General features: G+C 41.2%; 1 protein-coding gene across 1 annotated transcript in view; it reads right to left on the bottom strand.

Moving 5' to 3' along the window:
- Positions 1-21,131, bottom strand: part of ADAMTS12 (ADAM metallopeptidase with thrombospondin type 1 motif 12) — a 168,102-nt gene that overhangs the window by 15,905 nt on the left and 131,066 nt on the right. The window contains 3 exon segments of the mRNA XM_052777832.1: positions 2,469-3,617; positions 8,524-8,734; positions 15,881-16,007. Of these exon segments, the coding sequence (XP_052633792.1) occupies positions 2,469-3,617; positions 8,524-8,734; positions 15,881-16,007 (1,487 nt within the window).

The following is a 21,131-nucleotide window of genomic DNA, read 5'->3' as shown; positions in this document are numbered from 1 at the left end:
TTTAGGTATCATGATTTGAAGAATATAAAATCCATTAGCATAAAAAGAATTCTGTTTACATAAAAATAAAATTTTACAGCAGGAAGCATATCAAATAGAAGTTTGTAAAATGTGAGTAGGCTCCCTAATGACTATATTCTCTTATTATAGTTGCAGAATTGGGTGACTGCCCCCTTATCAGCCCTGACCTTACAGCAACTACTGTCTCAGGACACAGCAAGGTAACAGCACAGAAACCTAACTGTCGAAAAGCCTGGTGCTGGGTATTTGTAAAGGAAAGTCAATAGCAATACACAAAAAATAGTAGGCACTTCTCTGAGGCCATAGAAAACTTTGCAATCTATATTGCTCCTGCACAGAAGGTAGAAGTTACCCAAGTATTATAACCATTCAGTAATGACCAGGGATCAGGGGAAACTGGGACAAGTCATCACCTTTCAGATCAAGTATCTTCCAAATGCTTTACACCTCGAAAGAGTTTTCAAACGCCCTGTAAGTTGTACTTGTTTCATTTATTCATACAGAAAGACAGCACTTTGAAAGTGGGTATTACAAGATGTTAACATGTGTTCTGGTTGAATTTCATTACCTTTAGAAATTAAAAAGTTCGTTTTGGCACAGCCATTAACGCAGATAAAATAACTGTTCATTTCTACATTCAAACAAGACATAGTATAACACTGTAATTATCAGCTGCTGTATCCAAAGAATACTGTACAACCACAACCACTGGCCTGATGATTTTAATTTCTATGCCAGCCAGACAAAATGCTTTTACTTTACCACTGCTACAACCCAGTTCCAATATACAATCCCCTCAGCTTCAGACAAAGGTGCAGAACTCCATATTACAGTGTCTCCCTATGGGCATGTGCTGGACAAATAATGAACCCCAGATACACCAATTTAACCTTGGGCTAATATTCTTATCTTTTCTTTGTAGATTCAAACTGGTTTTACCAGGCTGGAAGCTGCTCTGAGTTCAGAGGCATTTGCTTAATGGTGGATACAAATGTTGATGGTGGGATGAGATAGAAATGCATCAGAAAAATCTGTTATGTTAATACCTAACTAATATATGTTTAAGTATCCACGGTATTAATGTGCTTTATGGAGAAATAAAGTTAGCTTACCTACATGACCCTGGTCACGTACTAAGTTAGAGAACACACATAATTTAGAGAGAAATGATACGTAAGTGAAGGTTAGAACATAACAGCACATCTACTGCTAACATGTGTTACGTACTTATTTGGAAATAAAAGCATATTCATTTGTTTCTCCAGGATTAATCTAATAGCTTAACTTTTTGCTGTGCTCTAAAACAAAACCCTTGAGGTATTTCTGGTTATGGTCAAACCTGAATGTCATGACCTTGGAAGAGTTATAGAACAGAACAGAACAGAATAGAATAGAGTATTTTCAATTGGAAGGGACCTACAATGATCACCTAGCCCAACTGCTTGACCAATTCAGGGCCGACCAAAAGTTAAAGCATAAAGCATGTTATTAAGGGCATTGTCCAAATGCCTCTTTAACACTGACAGGCTTGGGGCATTGACCACCTCTCTAGGAAGCCTCTTCCAGTGCCTGACCACCCTCTCTGTAAAGAAATGCTTCCTCATGTCCAGTCTGAACCTCCCCTGGCACAACTTTGAACTATTCCCACACACCCTATCAGTGGATCCCAGGCAGAAGAGCTCAGCACCTCCCTCTCCACTTCCCCTCCTCAGGAAGCTGTAGAGAGCAATGAGGTCACCCCTCAGCCTCTGCAAGGCCTCTTGTCCCTCAAGAGAGTCACCAGCACCTCCCAGTGTGGTATCATCAGCAAACTTGCTAATACTGCGTTCAACTCCTGCATCCAGATCACTGATAAATACCTTGAACAGAACCGGCCCTAGAATTGAACCCTGATGATTGCATTGTTCTTCAAATGCCTTTTAAGATTACCCAATATGATCTCCTCCATAATTTTTCCAGGAACTGAGGTTCAACTAACAGGTCTGTAGTTCTCTGGGTCTCCCCTCACACCCTTTTTGTACATTGGAATAACACTGGCTAGCTTCCAGTCAGCAGGGACCTCCCCAGACTCCCAAGACCTTTGGTAGATGATCGAGAGAGGTCCTGCCATAACGTCCACTAGCTCCTTCAGTACTCACGAATCCCACCAGTACATGAATCCCATCAGGCCCCATGGACTTGTGAACATTCAGTTGATACAGCTGATTCCTTAAAATTTCAGTGTCCAGTTATGCACAGTTTTGCAGAATCCAGAAATACAGACACATTCTATGTAAGCAATCTAATAGATATTCCAAGTTAGCAATTTTTTTGTATGACAAGTATTTCACTTGAATCTGTGATATTCATTTCAGACAATCATGACAAACTAAGAAGATTTATTTCCTCAGCAATGGTTCAAACAGCAGTTCACACTTTCCACTTCTTATCAGTTAGAAATAACTTACCTCACTCCAGTTGCCTACTATCCAGTAGGCATCACCAGGCAAATTGTTGGATGTTATTAGGTGGCTGTTTTCTGTGACATTTGTTAAAACACCCTCAGATGTTGCACTTCGGTTCCTGAGAGCATGCTCAAGAGCTGACGACAGTGTCCTGGTGGTTACAGTGTCAGGTAGCTTCATTTCTCTTCTGTTGTCAATCTGGTCTCTTGGTATGTGACCAAACACTGTGGGCATTACTGTAACCGATGCTTGTGGGGTAGTTACTTCTACAACAGGCACATCAACTTGCAGACTGATATAGTTTGCTGTTGTGGGAAATGCCAACCCTTGTGCTGCTGTGCTAACAGGAAGGAGCATAGAAGTGTCTTGGTGATGAGATGCTGGGGAGGGCTGAGGAGTCATGCTCTCATTTTGAAGGACAGGAGAGCCAGTATCTAGGGTTGTGCTCCTGGTTCTGATTTCAGGATTGAGTTCTGTGCTGTAAAGGAGATCAAGCGGTTTCTCACTGCCTCCAAGTGACCCATCAATGTCATCAGAATCTTCAGTTAAGTAATCATAGCTGGAAGTTATTTCTGGATTACTGCTAAAAGGGGAGACCGGAGTGCCCTCACTTCTTTGCACCTCACTCTCTAAAGTAGAAACTGGCTCACTTTCAGAAATACTTTCAGCATGCCTTATGATTTCAGTACTTAAGCTATTATGAAAAGGCCATGAAGTAGTATTTTGGTGTGAAGTATTTTCAGTAGAACCAGCAGGGTAATTGTAAACATCACTTGGTCCAGCAAAATTATTTTGTAATGTTCTGTTGGCTGTTCCTTCTTTTTCTGAGACATTACCCAAACCAGAGGACGTAGGTAAATGGGGAGTTACACTTTCAGGCTTGGGTACTTTTGTTGTTGTATGGGACCTCGGGGTTGGTGTCGGTATTCTGCGAGGAGGACTCCATTTGGGATTAGTAGTTGTTTTTCTAATTATGATCTTTCCTCTTCTGGGTGCCAGTGGGGGTATCAGAAATCTTCCAGCAGAAGGACATTGCTGGAGACTACACAGGGCCTTAGAGTTTGGTCTCTTGGAAGTATCACATGGCTCATCATTATTTTTGGCACAAGTGACATTACGAGTCCTTATTCCACCACCACAAGTAACAGTGCACTGCAAATGAAACAGAATTAATGTATCTCCCTTCTTCATTCTGCTGCACATATCAATAAAAATAAGTATCAAATGGCATCTGTTTATAATAAAGAAGCATCATTATAAATCATCAATAACAGAGCTTTTCCTGAGGAACAAGCCCTTCATTCTAGTGATGTTCTGCTATCAAGGAGCTCAAATTTTTAGAACAGTAAACGTCACCCTGGGGAAACAGCAGTGAAAAAGGACTACACAATAAAGACAAAATATGAAAGTAATATGTTAGAATTTGATTTCTTCAGTGAATCACAGAAGTTGTTTAGCCAATAACTTTTCCACCAAGGTTATAAAAACTAGACTAAAAACCTGCCATCAAAACCATACCTGACTGGCTCAGTGCTAGCTACTCACAGTGCCACAAACCTGCTGTGATCATCCATGCAGCTCACAGGTCCTTGTTGACTTTATGAAATGGATTTTTCATGCAGTCTTATACAACCACCACATGCTGCCAGGGCTGCTAGCATGTCTCTCCTAAATTACAGACCACTGAAAGTAATTAACCTATCTGGCTTCTATTTAAATGGAAGCACTGTTGTGTATAAAGGGTGATGGAAGCTAAGGAGACCCAGTTTTTCTGTGATGTTTTTCATCCTCACAGGCACAGCCATGCCTTCAGCAGCTGTTGGACCACTGAGGATTTTCTGAAATTTCAACAGACTTCTGTGGTTTGAAGTACTAAGGCTGGATGACTGGTTGAGTATGAATGAAGATGTTATATACAACCCAGTGGAGGAAGTCTTCCTAGGATATGATGGAGCCTGACCAGCTAATTCAGCGGGCTTAAACCAGGTGCTCAACATGAAGTGGTGAACACTCCTATTGCCAGCGCTTTGAAGCCCATGGGGTATCTAACCTTTTTTAGAGCTAGTCTAGGTTATGTGGCAGTAGAAACACCAGTGACCTTGTGTTACTTGTGTGCTCTCTGATGTTAACACCTGTAAAATAACATCAGCTCTGCAGCAACAGGAGCAGGGAAGAAAGCAGAGTAACCTCAGAATAAATAAGTTCATTAGCTATTATGTCTGTCCTTGCACTTCCAGCTGTATAGCACATTTAAAGTACTCAGTGCTATGCAAGTTTACATCAACTGCAATTTGACCTTTGAAGTTTTTCAGTAAAGGAATTTGCTTATTGAGGAAGACAGCAACTACTAACACTATGTTGCTGCTTACAGAGGAATACAACACACTTTGCCACTTGGATGATTTAGATTAGCATTTGTGTGAGTTAAAAGGACTATCCAACCTCATTAACTTTTTGGGGTAATGGCTGTATCCCAGAATTAGCTTTGAAAATCTCTGCTTTAGATTACAGCCATGTTCTAAAAAGAGATTTCAGAATGGCTACAACATTCTATCCTCATTATCTGTCTAATTAAGTACGTTCAGTTTATAAGGTACAGAATGATTTTCTAACAGCCAGTTAAGTTCAGAGGAAAAGGAAGTTTTGCCTGAGTAAAATCTCTCTGTTACATTCAATACAATAAAGAACATACAATAAAGAACATTCTGCAGTTACAAGTCTCCTGACAATCCTGTCATTTGTGCAGGTAGTCTGTCCTACGCTCCCTCCCCAATTTCTACAGATGTAGAAATTTATTTTTGTCAGTAACTTGCAAATATAATCCAATGACACATGAGCACCAGCTGTATTCTGTAACAGCATGCCATTTCTATATAATCATACTGCTAGCCATGTAATCCCAGTCTACTTTTTCACAGGCAGTTAAAACATGGTGGCTACTCAATTCACAAAACAATCAAATTCAGTGATGATGGTTTGTGAGCAGCATAAACTGAATTAATACTGTCACAAAATTCTATTAGTTCATTATCTGAATCTGCTCTCAAACACAATAATGAGTTTGGTAAAAGAGTCAGGAGAAACAGGGGAGAGGAGTTTTCAAACAGGAAACAAAACAGAACAGAACAGAATAGAATAGAGTATTTTCAATTGGAAGGGACCTACAATGATCGCCTAGCCCAACTGCTTGACCAATTCAGGGCCGACCAAAAGTTAAAGCATGTTATTAAGGGCATTGTCCAAATGCCTCTTTAACACTGACAGGCTTGGGGCATTGACCACCTCTCTAGGAAGCCTCTTCCAGTGCCTGACCACCCTCTCTGTAAAGAAATGCTTCCTCATGTCCAGTCTGAACCTCCCCTGGCACAGCTTTGAACCATTCTCACGTGTCCTATCACTGGATCCCAGGGAGAAGAGCTCAGCACCCCCCTCTCCTCAGGAAGCTGCAGGGAGCAACAAGGTCACCCCTCAGCCTCCTTTTCTCCAGACTAGATGAACCCAAAGTCCTCAGCTGCTCCTTACAGGACATTCCTTCCAGCCCTCTCACCAGCCTTATTGTCCTCCTCTGGACGCACTTGAGGACATTCACATCCTTCTCAAATTGTGGGGCCTAGAACTGCACACACAGCACTCAAGGTGAGGCCACACCAATGCTGAATACAGCAGGATAATCACCTCTTTTGACCGTGTGATACGGTGATTGATGCACCCCAGGATGGGGTTTGCCTTCTGGGCTGCCAGGGCACACTGCTGGCTCGCATCGAGCCTGCTGTCAACCAGCACCCCCAGATCCCTTTCTTGCAGGGCTTCTCTCCAGGCAGTCATCTCCCAGTCTATCCTTGTGCCTGGCGTTACCCTGTCCTAGGTGCAGAATCTGGCATTTGGACTTGTTAAATTTCATCCCATTGATCATTGCCCAGTGTTCCAACCTATCTCGATCCCTCTGCAAGGCCTCTTGTCCCTCAAGAGAGTCACCAGCACCTCCCAGTGAGGTATCATCAGCAAACTTGCTAATACTGTGTTCAACTCCTGCATCCAGATCATTAGTCTTGGAATTTTTGAAAAACTTAGTAAACTTCTTTTTTACTGACACCTTGTTATGGGTTTGTGTGGCATGGGGGTTTTTTGGTAGCAGGGGAGGGGCTGCAGGGACAGCTCCTGTGAGAAGCTGCCAGAAGCTTCCCCAGCTCCGAGTCAGACCTGCTGCTGGCCCCGGCTGAGCCCATCAGCGATGCTGGTAGTGCCTCTGGGAGAACAGATTTAAGAAGTAGAACCTGCAGTGAGTAGGGGATTGGAATGTGAGAGAAACAGGAGATTGGAATGTGAGAGAAACCCCTGTGCAGATACCGAGGTCAGTGAAGAAGGAGGGGAGGAGGAGTGGGGGAGGAGGGGATGCCCCTACAGCCCGCGGTGAGACGGCAGGCTGTCCCCCCCCAGCCCAGGGAGAGGAGCTGGGGAGCGGAGGCCCCCCAAGATGGCCGTGACTCCATGGGAAAGCCCGCGCTGGAGCAGTCTGTGACTGAAGATCGGCCCGCGGAAAGGACCCACGCCAGGGAGGTTCGGGAAGAAATGAAGCCCGCGAAAAGAACCCAGGCTGGAGAAGTTCGTGAAGGACTGCCTCCTGTGGGAGGGACCCCACGCCGGAGCAGGGGCCGACTGAGGAGTCCTCGCCCTGAGGAGGAAGGAGCGGCAGAGACGAGCTGTGGCGAGCTGACCCCAACCCCCGTCCCCTGTTCCCCTGCGGCGCCGGGGGGAGGAGGCAGAGAGAACCGGGAGTGGGGCTGAGGCGGGAAGGAGGGGGGGTGGGGGGAAGGTGTTCTAAGGTTTGGTTTTACTTCTTAATATCCTTGTTTTGATTTGATTGGTAGTAAATTAAATTGATTTTGTTTCTTCCCCAAGTTGAGCCTGTCTTTTGCCCATGATCATAAGCGGTGAGTGATCCCTCCCAGTCCTTATCTCAAGCCACCAGCCTGCCTTTATATTTTCTCCTCATCCCACTGTGGCCGGGGGGGTGGGGAAATGAGCGAGCGGCTTCATGGTGCTTTGTTACTGGCTAGGCTGAAACCACGACACACCTGAAATGGAAAATAATTGTTGTGCATTTTTTGTCACGATTGTCAGCTACACGTATAGCTAAACTGCCTATTTGTGAGGTGAACCATGAGCAAGTTGTACTACAACAGAATCAGAATAAAATAGTTCTAAAATTTCACATGACTCAAAACCTACTTCTCCCCACTCCAGAAGCAGCATCTTAGTGCATTTTTAGTTTTCATGGAGAAGTAGACTGTTCCACATTTTGGGGACCCTGAACTCTCCTTGCCTTCAATAGAAAGTGAAGTTGTGAAACACCTGTAGATACCAGCATCCTAATCTAAATAAAGCTAAGAAGCATGAGGTCCTTCCACAGATTAAAACCTATGACAAAGCACATCAAATGAGCACTCCCTACTAATACTAACAAATATTGCAGAATATGTTGCAGTATATTTAAACAAATTTTGTATGTTGCAGTCATCATTTTGTTGACCTCACGTTCTGCAGTTCATCAGCTGCCAGTGAAATAACTGTACAATATTTAATTAACTCTTGAATGATACACAGGTATTCTAGTGTTTGTTAGGGCTTCAGATTAAACCTAGAAGTAAAAAGCTTGCATGCTGTGGCAAAAACAGGAGAGTTATGAATGCAAGAGAAACTAATGTAAAGAATGTAAAAATGCGTCTTTGTAGGCCTACAGACATGACACAGAGCCTCCCCCCATCTGGTCCACAGCAGTAATGAGTATTACACAGTCTTTTTAGCATGCAAGCATGCTCTGTTCTACAGTCCCAAAAGCTCAGCAAGCCAAACCCCTAGAAACAGTTAACATGCAACACTTGGTGAGGTTTTTAGCAAGCAGGGCAGCTTTTTTCCCCCTCTGCACAAAGGATTTGTGAAGACATGTTAGCAAAAAAAATTAAAAAAAATGCAAAAAAGCAGATTATTGGTCATCTCTGCTGACTCTAATAGGTAATTTTGAAAAAAATGTTCAATATTACAGTTGACATTAATTTACCTCGGTCCAGTTGCTCACTGTCCAGTCAGATGGGCACAAGACATCTCTGTTGCATGACAGATGGGTCTTTGGTTTAAGCAGGTGCTGGCACTCTGTGGCAGCTAGTGCCTGCTCATCAGATCCCACTGTCTGGATGCAAAGTACAGTTCGCTTCTTCTGGCCTGTTGGGCCACACGTGGTTGAACATTTCTGCCATTCTCCTGCCCACCATCTGAAAACCAGGGGATAAGAAACAGAAAACAAACCTTCACAAGCACATTAAGGAAAAGGTCAGAGACTACAAGAAAAAGAACTAGTAATTTAAATTCTGGGTTCAGATATATGCTTTTAATATTAAGTCCAGATCACTCAAGCCTTCCAATCTGCCCTGTGCTCCAGTACCAGCCAGGCACTGAAAGATGCCAGTTCCCAGACAGCAGTAGGCACCAAGTATTATGTTTCTACAATGCATAAGAATCCACTGAATAGATGGTCTTTCAAATCCAAATTTGAGGAACTGCTAGCAAGTTTAGTAATCTGTTCACTCTATCCTATTGTTTATCTGCTTATTGCTACCTCAGTGTAGAAAGAATTAAGAAATGAGAATCACTGGAGGGTCTGTAATGACAGCAGAGAGGTGGAGAAGGTCCCCTCACACATGTCTATGCAGCCAGTACTGCACAAGTGCTCAAACTGGCCCTGTGTTACCTCCAGAAGGGGAAGCAGCAAGACACACAACCCCAAAAACCAGGCTAGTCAGAGCTATGTTGCGTGCACCCACGGGGGATCAGTGCTTTGCAGTGCTGTACCTCTGGGCCTAGTCTCTGGGTCTGCACTAGGCTGGACTTTTCCGTACTTCGTTCCTTCATGAAGTAAAAACAAGCCCCTTATGTGTGTCTCTCCGGATTAAAGATAGTCTTCCATAGGGTGCTATGCAATGTTCCACCAAATGAAAAATAAATATTTCCTCTAGTGCATTATTTTCCAATGTTAAACACCTTATCGACAAGAGCCGTCCCCTTTATATTCGGTTTAACTTAGCCCTTCTCCAGTTTCATCCACCTATTTCTTCTCGTGCTGACCCAGGGTAGATCAAATATCTGCATACCTGCCTTCCATGATAAGAAAGGAGGGCAAAAATTTCTGGGTTTCTACTACTGGAGAAGCATTGGCATCAATTGTGACATTTGCCTAAATATTTACCTTTATACTTACAAACCAGAAACAACAAGAAAAGTCTTTTTCCTTCCAGTTTATAGTGCCCTAGGCAAGAACATAGCTCCAAGCTGCTGTACAAAAAATCTGGCCCAGCTGTGAACACTAAGACACAAAAGCTCCTAGACAATATTACTTGTTCCTGAGTTTTGAAGCACATCATGACAAAACCTTATGCTGAAAACAAAACAGGGCTATATTTAGAAAACACCTTTCTAGACAGAAAGGCAGAAAAAATTGGTTTTGGCTTACAACCAACACCATTCTATTGTATTTTTTTCCTTTTAAGGTCAATGAACTTAGTGCAAAATAATCCCATTCTGATAAATACATCAAAATTCAACGTCCAGTTTTAGAACAGTTTTTGCTCCTTGCTTTGTCTCCCATCTTATTGCATTTCTGGCTTCTTCAGTTTGCTGAAATCCCTCTCCCCTTTCCTCTGTAGTTTCCATGTCCTTCTCTGTTTCCTGATTTATTTATTCTTCACTTGCAAATAAGCTGTCACTGATGTGGGAGACACTGATACCTATTACTAATAATTTCTAAAAAAAAAAAAAAAAGACTCAGAGCAATCAAGCTATGCACACAGCTCATTTGTGTAACCATCTGGTCTCCTTTGGGGTACCTCTACCTACCTTCTTTCTCTTTAGTTACGTATACATACTGCATTTCCTTTTAAATTACCCTAGAAGCTTTTTGGGGCACAGACTGTTTTGCTACATGCTCTAGAATGCAGCCCATTGCCGCCACAACCCTGTGTGAGGCCTCTGGACATTGCTGTAATAAAAGAACAGATTATTTTTCTCCTTCTCCTGCCTTTCTTTGGATTGTTTCTTGCTCTTCCAGGCTTCTGCAAACAAAGGAAAACTAACAAGTGGTTAAATAGAAAAAGCGAGTGCACCTCAGAGGAACAGAGCAATAAAAAAGAGAAAAAATGTATTATCGCAACCTGAATCAAGCCATTTCAGGGTGGTTTTCATCTCTTGCATATTCTTTCCAATTTTATCATCTCTAATATCTTTTAAATTGCTGACACTTCAGCACAAATGCAACTTGAAGTATCTGAATTGCCCTATTAATTTTAATGGAACCAGATCATGTATTTCAAGCTACAGACATGCTAAGGTGACACCCTCCCTCCCATCCCCCCACCATTTTCAAATGGCTCTGAGTGACGGTTCAGCAGTTTGCAGGTTTAAATACCAAACTCCTAGCAATAAATTATCAGAGCTTACTACAGAACTGTCTTGGTCAGCTGTAATGGTGCGTAATTAACTATCGCACACAAAACATTTTTAAAAAGTCACAGAAGAAAGTAAAGTGCTCCAAAGTTAGGAAATCCCAGAATTAAGATTTTGTCCTATTGCACCTTCATGGTCAATCTTAAATTACATTTAGTCATGTAACTTTTTCTATAGAGTTCTTCCTCATTCAGTGCAGGTAACAGATGGTACTACTGAGCCAAGTAGTTAACTGCCTTACACCGTGTTTATCATACACACTTCAAAAAACTTGCTCTGACTGAAAGTTTATTCTTATCAGCAATGGGAGTTTTTGATGGTGCATTTTCCTATTTCCATTCTAGGGTACATGCCCATACCTTAAACTCTCAAGCATGAGAAACTTAACATGGAAGCACATGCACTCTTGTCTCTTCATGGTCCCCACTGAGGACTTCTGAACTGCGGCATCCCAGCTGAAGGGGAAGAAAGGCAAAGCAAGGACAGCAGAATATCTACAATCCATTTGTCTGTTCTGGTACAGGATGCCCCAAAGCAGGTCCTGGACCACACAGACTGAGTGACTGCTTTGCCAAACTGTCTTTATCTTGGAACTTCTGCTGTCTCCTCACACTGCAGAGGCATAACCAAAATGGGAGGCGACTGCTGAGCACACATCCAGAATTGACACAGCAATCTGAGATCCAAATATGCAACTTCTAAGCTGAAATGATCAATCTGTTGGACCTCCCAACTGTAGGCTAAAGAGTGGAGGGCACTGCCAGACAGACTTAGCTTTGGGCAGGTTATAAACAAGGCTTTCTTTAGATCACACGTACATGGAGATGCTTGCAAAGAAAAGGATATGAGGAACAAAACTAGTAGGTAGCTGTGCTGATTGTGGTGACAGACTGGGACAAGTTGGTGGAAACTGAAGCCTGACGGGAGTCGCCGTCCAGTATTTTTTCCTGCCTCTGGTTTCTGATGGCATTTACCACTACAGCAACAGAGTGGTTCTTAAATATTAATGCATCACCTGGTCCCTGCAAAATGACAGGACTGTCTTATCTCCACAGGCAGGCATGGCATGGAAAGATTGTGGTAACAAACAAACAAGCAAGCAAAATACATGATTTGGATCATTAATTTTTGTGAGCACTAATTTTCCCGAGCCTGTCGAACTAGAGAGCAGTCTGTCTGGTGAAAGCATAACCTCGCTTAGTTTTCAGCTGCAGCTGCAAGTGCTCAGCTCTTCTGCAATCCAGCCTGAGACAGAGGTAAGCAGAAAATCTGATTTTCTCAGGTGGCATTCAGCTGCCTTAAATGAGACCCATCTGTTTTCCTCCCATGCTGAGTTTCCAAGGTCTGTAAAATGTAAGGCAGGGCCCAACAGCTTTGTCCATTACATAATCCTCATCTATACCTACATGATATGTGCCAAATCAGGTGTGGATCCTGTTGAAAAAGTAGTAGCATGGGATTTTTGAACCAAAGTTTGCTATATTCATGCCTATGGGGCTGAATGCTCCCACCCTACCACCATATTGTGTCACACCTAAAGAAAGACTGTATTCTTTCACTATGATTTGTATAGCATCAGACACAGCAGATACCAACAGGGCACTGATTTTCACTCTGTATTATAATAGAAACAAGATTTCCTATTTTTATTAAGTTGTTGGAGTCTACTAAGCAGTCTGGAAGCAGGACAATATAGTAACAGCACACAAAAAGCAGGAGATCCCAAGTACTTGTAAAATAATCTGTTTATGGTTACTCTGTTCAAGTGGGTAGTCAGGTTAAAAAGGCTTCAGGCAATTTTCTTTACAGGGGAGAGCAAAACTTTTATTCACAACACTATAAGTAGTTAAAATCTCACTCTTTTTCTTCAAGTAGTACCTATTAATTTTTCTCATTAACACCTATGGAGCTAAATACCTACCTACCAAAGAAACATATAACTGGAAACCATATTCCATAGCATAACATGGAAAAAAGAATGCATTTATGCTACAGTCTTGCTCTAATCCTGCTAAGCAGTATCACTCAAGTTTTACATGAGAGTTGTATGACATTTTAACTCTCAACTGTTCAGCTATCTTTATTTTGTTCTGAGTCAATGTGGTATACATGTATTGCAGCATTCTAAATATTTTATTTGTTTTGCTCCAGATTCTTTTAGTAGAAAGTGTGGGAAAAACAAATGTGGACGAAATCAGCTAACAAACAAGAATGTTAAGACTTGGAGTTCTCAGAAGCCTGTCATTTAAACAGTTTATAATTAAGTACCTGAAATGGATTAATGAGAGAAGATCTTGTTTGTGAGAATCACAAATATTATACTAATGTTATTCTTTGCCTGTAGCTACTGTTTAATAAATTATCTAATTCCGATTTAGTGGTCTAATAGTTAGTTTCATGGTAGCATGTTTTCCATCAGTGGGATTTGGCAGATCATAGAAGGGAGGGTTATGCAAGATAAGATACTTCTTGTTTTAGATAGGATGTTCCCACAAAGAAAGTGGTTCGCTGTTGGGAAGTGCGAATCATCTAACAGTTTCAGTCTCATGGCTACATGCACTAACCAAAAGTCCCCTGCAGTGTTGTATTTAACAACACTGTCCTCAACTCCAGCACAGAATTTAGCCACCTCTCTCTAGAGAACACTTGTTCTTCAGCAGCTTCACATGAACTCTGTTATGCTGCATCAAGCCATATGGGACAGTCACACCTTCCTCCAACATTCAGATTTTCTTTAGAACCAACAAACAACCAAACTGAACTAAGTCCTGTCTTACATTTCAGATGGAGACGTGTAACTATCTGTCCAGATTAGAGGTGACACATATGCCATGGAAAGTAAATACCAACTAAATCTCATGCTGGGACTACAGCCTGGAATAGAGACCAGATCTACAAAATGAAGGGCTTGGGAAGGGTCACTGGAATTTACTCTTCACTGCCAACTCTTCCAACAGAAGAACTCAGGGCCACCAACAGAAGCTAGTGAGAGCCAGGTTCAAAACAATTAAAATGAGGTGGTGCTTCGCACAGTAGGCATTAAGCTGTGGAACTTCTTGCAGAGGAAGTTGTATATGATAGAAGTTTTACAAGGTTGCAGAGAGAGGCTGGACAAGTATTTGGAAGAGAGGTCCACTGGAGGTTACCGATTAGACAAGACATGAAAGCCTCTGGAAATACCTTGAATTAAAAACAGTTGGAAGCTGTAAGAGTAATTAGAAAGAGATATAATATGCTTGCCTTGCCTTTACTCTTCCTTAGGCATATAAGCTCTGCTGGGAGCCAGAACGGGGACTTAGATCCTTGGTCAAACTACTACGGTCACTCTTCTGGTATTAAGAGAAAAATAAATACAGAATGTGACTCTAGAACTAAAAACGTATGAGCTTCCTGCACTGTATTTTGTCAGTATTTTGCTATCCTCAGAAGGGTAACTAGTCCTTTCCTCTGCAGTACAGAATGAGCTTGAGAAGTATCACTCAGGCTGGCAGCATATGAGAGCTTTTCTGCCTGGCCTGCAGAAGGGCTTGGTTCACATGTCACATAATTCTACAATCTGTCCAACAAGGGACAAATTCTGCTCCCTCACTTTCAAGAGCAGGTCTGAATAATTCAGTCACTTAGAACAAACAGGATAAATTGAGCTCATTTGTAACTCTGGAATAAATAGCACAGTTTATACATGCTATAAATAAAAAACATCCCCAGGCATGTGGGCAGCCTCAGCTCTTAACTAGTCAACTAGCTAGTAAGTTTGATCTACTGTCAACTGATGTTCCAGCAATCTACAAAGAATTATGAAATGCTGGTGGTTTATGCTTTTATCAGTCATCTACAGATGCTGCAAGTGCAAAGATGTAATTCCCAGAGCAGGCATCATACACTGTTGTGAAGATACTTGGAAACAACTAATAAAACCAACAGCCATGCAGAATTTTTTACATTAAAGCTTCATGAAATTCACTGTCAGCAAATGTAATGTGATACACTTTATGGGAATCATTGTAATGACTTCAATTTGATTCTGATCTAACTAAAATTACTACGGAAAGACTGGTATACCATTGTGAACAGCATGATAAACAATTTCCAAAGACAATGAAAGACAGAAGCAAGATGTTCCAGTACCTAAAGCATGAAACTAAACCCAATATTGATCCCTTCCGGCAAATCTGTGCCTATTTTACAGGACCACATTTCTGCTGTCACCTGGGATGTTTGCTGTGGTTAGTCTTCCTTACTTTACTTGCTAAAATGGTAGAACTGAAAAAACAGAGATGAAGAGGAGTTAAAATAATGTTATGGGAATGGAAAAAAATGTTTCCCATGTGATCACAGAACAAAGCAAGCTGCACTTTGCTGAAAAGAAAAAATAAGAAGGGACATAATAAAAAGATGCCAAATCGTAAGTGTTATAAAGAAGGTACAATAATTAGAGTTACAGAAGTGGGCATTTCCACTCATCCTCCCTCACAAAAAGAAAAAGGAGCATCAAAAAATACTGAAAAACAGTATCAAAAGGCTTAAAAAAACATCTCTGCAAGTTAATTTCTGGAACACACAGTAATACATTATCACTCAAGTTAAGACAGGAATACAATTTTTAAAATAAATAAGAATTTATATGGTTTTCAGACATACCTGCACCTAAACTGACCAAAAAGAGTATCTATACAGATCAGAGAGCAATCTCTGCCATTTCCAGCACAGACTGCTCAGTAACTTGCATTGGAAACCTCCTAGGGCAGCTCACTCCTTATTTGTCTGTTACTGGGTTTCTGCCACATTGCTCTGAAACACTTGGGAGCTCTCACCATGGCAGCCCGTAGATGCCACACTAATCTGGTATTAGAACCAACATTTTCCTTTGAATAAAGCTGCTTGGTATTTTGCATTACCAGAGCCCTCCCATCATCCGTTACCTGGGCGGACAGTCCTTTTCGTAGCATTTCTTTTGTCGCGCATTTGGCTGTGTTGCTGGGTCGCAGAAGGAGTTTTTGATTGCTCCGCTTCCCTTCCGCATGCAGCGGGCAATCTGGCGCCGCACCCCTGCAAGAGAAAGACAAAAAAACCCAGAATAGTAATCCCTGCAGGTTGGGGATGAGCTGCAGAAATCCTCTAGAATGCGGAGTACACCCTGGTTGTATTCCACATCCCAGAATACAGTAACACCTGTGAAAGTCAGTTCTGCTGAATGTCTGAGCTAAGTCAGGTATGAGCATCCTTTAATCAAGCTGAAAAGGCATTAAGCAGAGCTCTTTTGGATCAGATAACTCAAGCAACAAATTAGAAAGCACTTTCCTTAATCTTATTTTAGTTGTCAGCCTCAGAAAGGCTCCTGCAGGCCCTGAAGCAGGATTGAACGGATATGAATGGGTCTTGGATTGCTCACAGACACAGCAGCATCACACTATTCACAACAATATTTTTGCTGATCTTTTCTTTGTACTTCTGGGAAGGCTGTTTAAGTGGAATACAAAATGGGGTATATGAGCAAAACTATAACCCTGTGACTTAATTCTGAATTCCACTTTTAAGAAGTTTTGGTACAAATCTTTACTGAAAATGATGATGCTAAAACGTAAGGGAGAAAATCTTCTGTTTTCTAAATAACTAATACACAACACTTATCACAAGAGGCAAACCATAGTGATGAAGAGACACACAGAGACATCCCATACATACAGTCTGGGCTATTTCTTAACAGTTCCACTTATAAAAACTCCCACTCATTTAACACAAAGGAACATGCACCAAAATACTGCATTACCCTAGTGTGAATCTAAAGAAAGCCAGTTTCCAGGGGCCTGCTTTCCAGAGAGTTCTGCAGTAATTTGAGGTAGGTCCCGTGCTGCAAACCCAGTATAAAAAAAGTATTACAATATTACAGTTTGAAAGGTTGTAGCTAGGCTGATATAGAGACATTAAAATAGTGGCATTAGGCTGAAACAAATCCCAAAGGACTAAAAAGACTGAAGAAACATGTTTATTAACTCTTGTAAAATTAATTTACAGCAGTTAATATGCAGATAGTAGGTCACTGTATCTCTGCGACTTTTATCCTTCTGCGAAGCAAAGGGCCTAAGAGTGCTGTTATTATGGTGTCAGGGATAAGTGTTAGGCTACTTTGCACTATGTCTAGGAATCAAGCTTTTCCTTGCCTCAGACCTCCTAATAACTAGTGTGGGAAACTATCTGGAAGATAAGAACAGTAATCCATAGATAATAATACTTGGGAAATATGAAAATATTCCTCTATACAACATATACTTATGTTCACCTATACAGCAATGTCCCCATATATGGCAAGTAAAACATATTTCCTAAAATTTCACGCTAGCATTATGGCTATCTTGCTTTAAGTAATTTTACAGCATTAAATTTTTCTTTCCTCTCCAAAATTTAACAATCTACTTGTAAAAATAAATACAGAAAAGACAGAATGCCAACTCTAATACTAGGAAATCCAAAGCTAGCAACAGAGACAACTTTTGGTGGGAGAACTGAGCATGGACTGCATGTGTGAAGGTGAGGTTGTAGTCAGATATTACTGAAAAAGGCCTCCACAACACAAGGAAATTAAAAACTTTCCATGCATATTTGAGTCATTCCATAGAAGCAGATGGAAACCTGTATCTCATTTTTATAGCACTATATTGATAGTTTTAAGACATCAGGTCTGTGACACTATGAGGAAATGCTATAGCTTTTAAAGTACTTTCAGACTTGCGACTGAGACATACAAGAAAATTACTGGCAACATTACAGGTTTTGATGACTGTCTCCTCCAGTCATATATGAAGATTACTTTGCTAAAACAAGGATTAATTTCACCTAGAAGGGAGGATTAAGGGACTGCAGCCCTGTGTTCCCATTAATACTCTTCCCTGAGGCATTCAAGCTCCAGGGTACGCGATGTGGAAGTAGCTGCATGACTGCAGCATGGCTGGATGTGGCTCTCCTGTGTCCCTACGGGACTTCAAGCAGTAGAAAGCTTTTTGGTTTAGTGCAGGACTGCCAGTGAGCAGTGCTCTGTTTTATGCTATGAAAAATGTAACTGGAATAGTTACAACCTTCCTGCTAGTTGTAAACAAAGCAGTTGACAGAAATATGTTTCTGTCCCTTTCAAAATCATGATATGTTGCTGTTACAGATGCACATAAGATAAGAAGTCCTTTGCTTTAATAAGTTTTTTAGTGTCATTTCAGCTGCTGTAATTCACTTTAAAGCCACTATAAACCTTAGCAAAAGTTTTGTTTTGAGGCTGTACATTCTCATAAAACATTTGCTGGTCACTGGCATCAATAAACTTATTTATTCACACAAACAATTTTTATTATGGAAGTTATGTGAACTCCCACTGCAGTTTCAAAATCTGGAAAGTTTTGGGATGGATGTGTGTATTTAAATAAGCCATAAATGCACAGGTTTTTCATCATGACTGTATATATTTCAGTTCCAAAGTTGGAAGGAATCCTATATGCATATATTGATACATACATGTATATGTGTGTATACATGTAATGACATAAACAGATTTTTTTTTCAGCTTGAGCAAGTTGAACTAGAAAACATTGCAAAAGTAGAAAACCAGCCACCTCACACTGACCCTGCCCTACCAAACATTTACACAGTTACATAAATAGAATATTACACATTTAAGTTAAGTCACAGATTAAAAATTCTAAATATACTTAAAAACTCAGTAAAATTGGGAAACCTAGACACTATTTCTATAGGGCTCTGAGAGAGTAGCTGTTTTCCTCCTTTCATCTCTTTTACTTCTCTCTGACCTCGGTGGTAACTAGTCCATGCTGACAACTGTTTTGCATGCACACAGATGCTGGCTGTATTCACCAGGACCTTGCCTCTGTGGTCATAATCCCACTGCAAAGATCTTGCTTCTTCCTCTGGAGTGGGAACATCCCATTCCTTTCTGCTCACCTTACCACTCCTTGCATTGTAGCCCTTCCCACACCCATGTTTCTTTACACAGAGGCGTACCATCTCGGTTCTGTGAAAAAACCCCTACAAATATTTCTGGGGAAAAAAAAGAAACCATGAATGACAACAGTCAGACCAAACAATGGTCTTGATTTCACTAAATCTGCTCAAAGATTGCTTCTACCTCTCTGTGCCACTTCATCCTTAATGCAGGACTTTTCAGATGGGAGGTTGACCCACTCAGCTCCTGATTTTTCACTTAGTTTGCAAAAAAGGTGCCAGTTTAAAATAATTTGGGTGTGGAAGGTTTTTGAAACAGAGATTAGAAATCTGTTGGCTGCATAGCCATCAGTGTGGTCAAAATATAGGCTGAGAACAACAGAAATGAAGGACCAGAAGCAAACATACAAAATGTGTATGCAAAAGAGCATATTTGATTGTAAAACTAATTTGAACATGTAACTGTCACAGTTGTGCATCAAATCAGATACTCTGCAAGGAGTTCACTTCAGTATTTGAATGAACAAATTATATTCAGTGCATGCACAAATTATGTACACAATACCAGAGCCAGCCTTTACATTCTTGGTGTTATAAAACTTGGACCCATAATAGCAAAGGAAAATACCGTGACCTTTGTTTTCTAAAATCAATGCTACAAGTTTAGTACTACATTTCAGTTCAGGAACACCTGGAGGTAATTTTGCAAAGTAGCCCTGATAAGAGTTGTAAAGGATTTAGAGGGCACATAACAATTAACGCCCAAACAAACCTTACAGTTAAGTCCTTTTGCAAAGCTTCGAAAATTTGCCAATTACTTATGTTATCTATGGAGAAGTAAATTGTTGAAGTTGCCTAATATTCTCCCTTAGTTGCAGCTGGACTGCAATTTACTCCTTGTTATGTTCTTGAAGCTACTTCTAAGAAACATGATTAAAGCCTTAAGACAAGGAAGAAGGATTTATACATGTAATTTCTAACTGACCATTATTTAAAGAAAGAATAATGGGTAGTTGGTCTAGAACAAAAGCTCAGTGGGCATTTAAATTAATCTTCCTATAAAAAGCTTAAGGGCTTTACATGCTGTCTTGACAGTAGGATCTGGAGGGAGAGGCTCTTGGCCAGAGTGTGCAGCAGTTTGCAGGACACTGTGCGGTGTGTGTACATGCTGACTGCAAAGCAACTCCCTTCTGCATAAAGCAAATGGCAGACAGAGTCAAACTGCCCTGCAGCGAAGACAGAACAAGGCTCATGATTTTTACTATAAATTATCCCCTTCAGTGTTAGTTTGCCATGAAATGGATTGCTGTGTAATTACCAAAGTCTTTTCTACATTGCAAACGGGTATCAGGTATTGCAATGTGTTCTCCTTTACCCTGCATGCAGTATTAGGTATGTCTGCTACAGAAAACATTGATTTTTCAGACAATATTTTTTCCCTGTTAAATGGTGTTACTGTAGACTGGCCAGAGCCACTCTTTGAGACTACAAAAGACAGGGGCACATGAAGGAAATGAAAGAAAACATGAGCACATTTGCATCTTCTCTTTTTCAGTTGCAATGGAGCTGGGGAAGGATATGGGTCAGGGCACAGTGTGGTGCTACCTTGAGGCCAAGAATCTGTTAGAAAATATATTTAGGGAGCTGCCCTGGGTTAATTCTGAGAAGGGACAGCTTCATTCTACAAAGATATTATTCATCACTGGGACTTTTTCCAGGTACATTTCCCTTGGATAAGAAGCTGTATCATAGGGCTAAACCTGTATTTTTTCTCTTAGGACACATGAGGCTTTCATGCATCAGTCCATTCCTGTGCCTGGAGCCCCATTTGTCACTCCCTAACTTAGCTTCACTCTCTTGGCTCCAGAAGGCGTTTGCTTGCATTGTCCTGCTCTCTGTGGCTACAAAAGGCCAAACTGCCCTTGGATTTACTGCTACCATATTGACCAGTTGTGGTGAGAGGCCCTATGCCGAATCTTTAGGCAGGTCCAGGTTTGCCAAGAGAACAAAATTCTAAGTAAGGATCAATTTCTCCCACTGGCTGTGGCCGTCAAAAGTTAGTTCAATAGTTCAACCTTCCTTGGCCCTCCCTTTTATCCTCAAAAACTATTGGTTTATTAGTCACCAATTGTAACTGCAAAATTCCTTGAAGGTTATTTTACTACTACCTTTAGTCTAAATAAATGCAACTTATCTCCTGGACCCCCACTGTAGGCTTGTCTTCAGTAA

Source organism: Harpia harpyja, chromosome Z (genome assembly GCF_026419915.1).
Source record: "Harpia harpyja isolate bHarHar1 chromosome Z, bHarHar1 primary haplotype, whole genome shotgun sequence".
Classification (NCBI taxonomy): Eukaryota; Metazoa; Chordata; class Aves; order Accipitriformes; family Accipitridae; genus Harpia; species Harpia harpyja.
The sequence above is the reverse complement of the archived record's forward strand: the minus strand, read 5'-3'. Positions and strand labels throughout refer to the sequence as shown.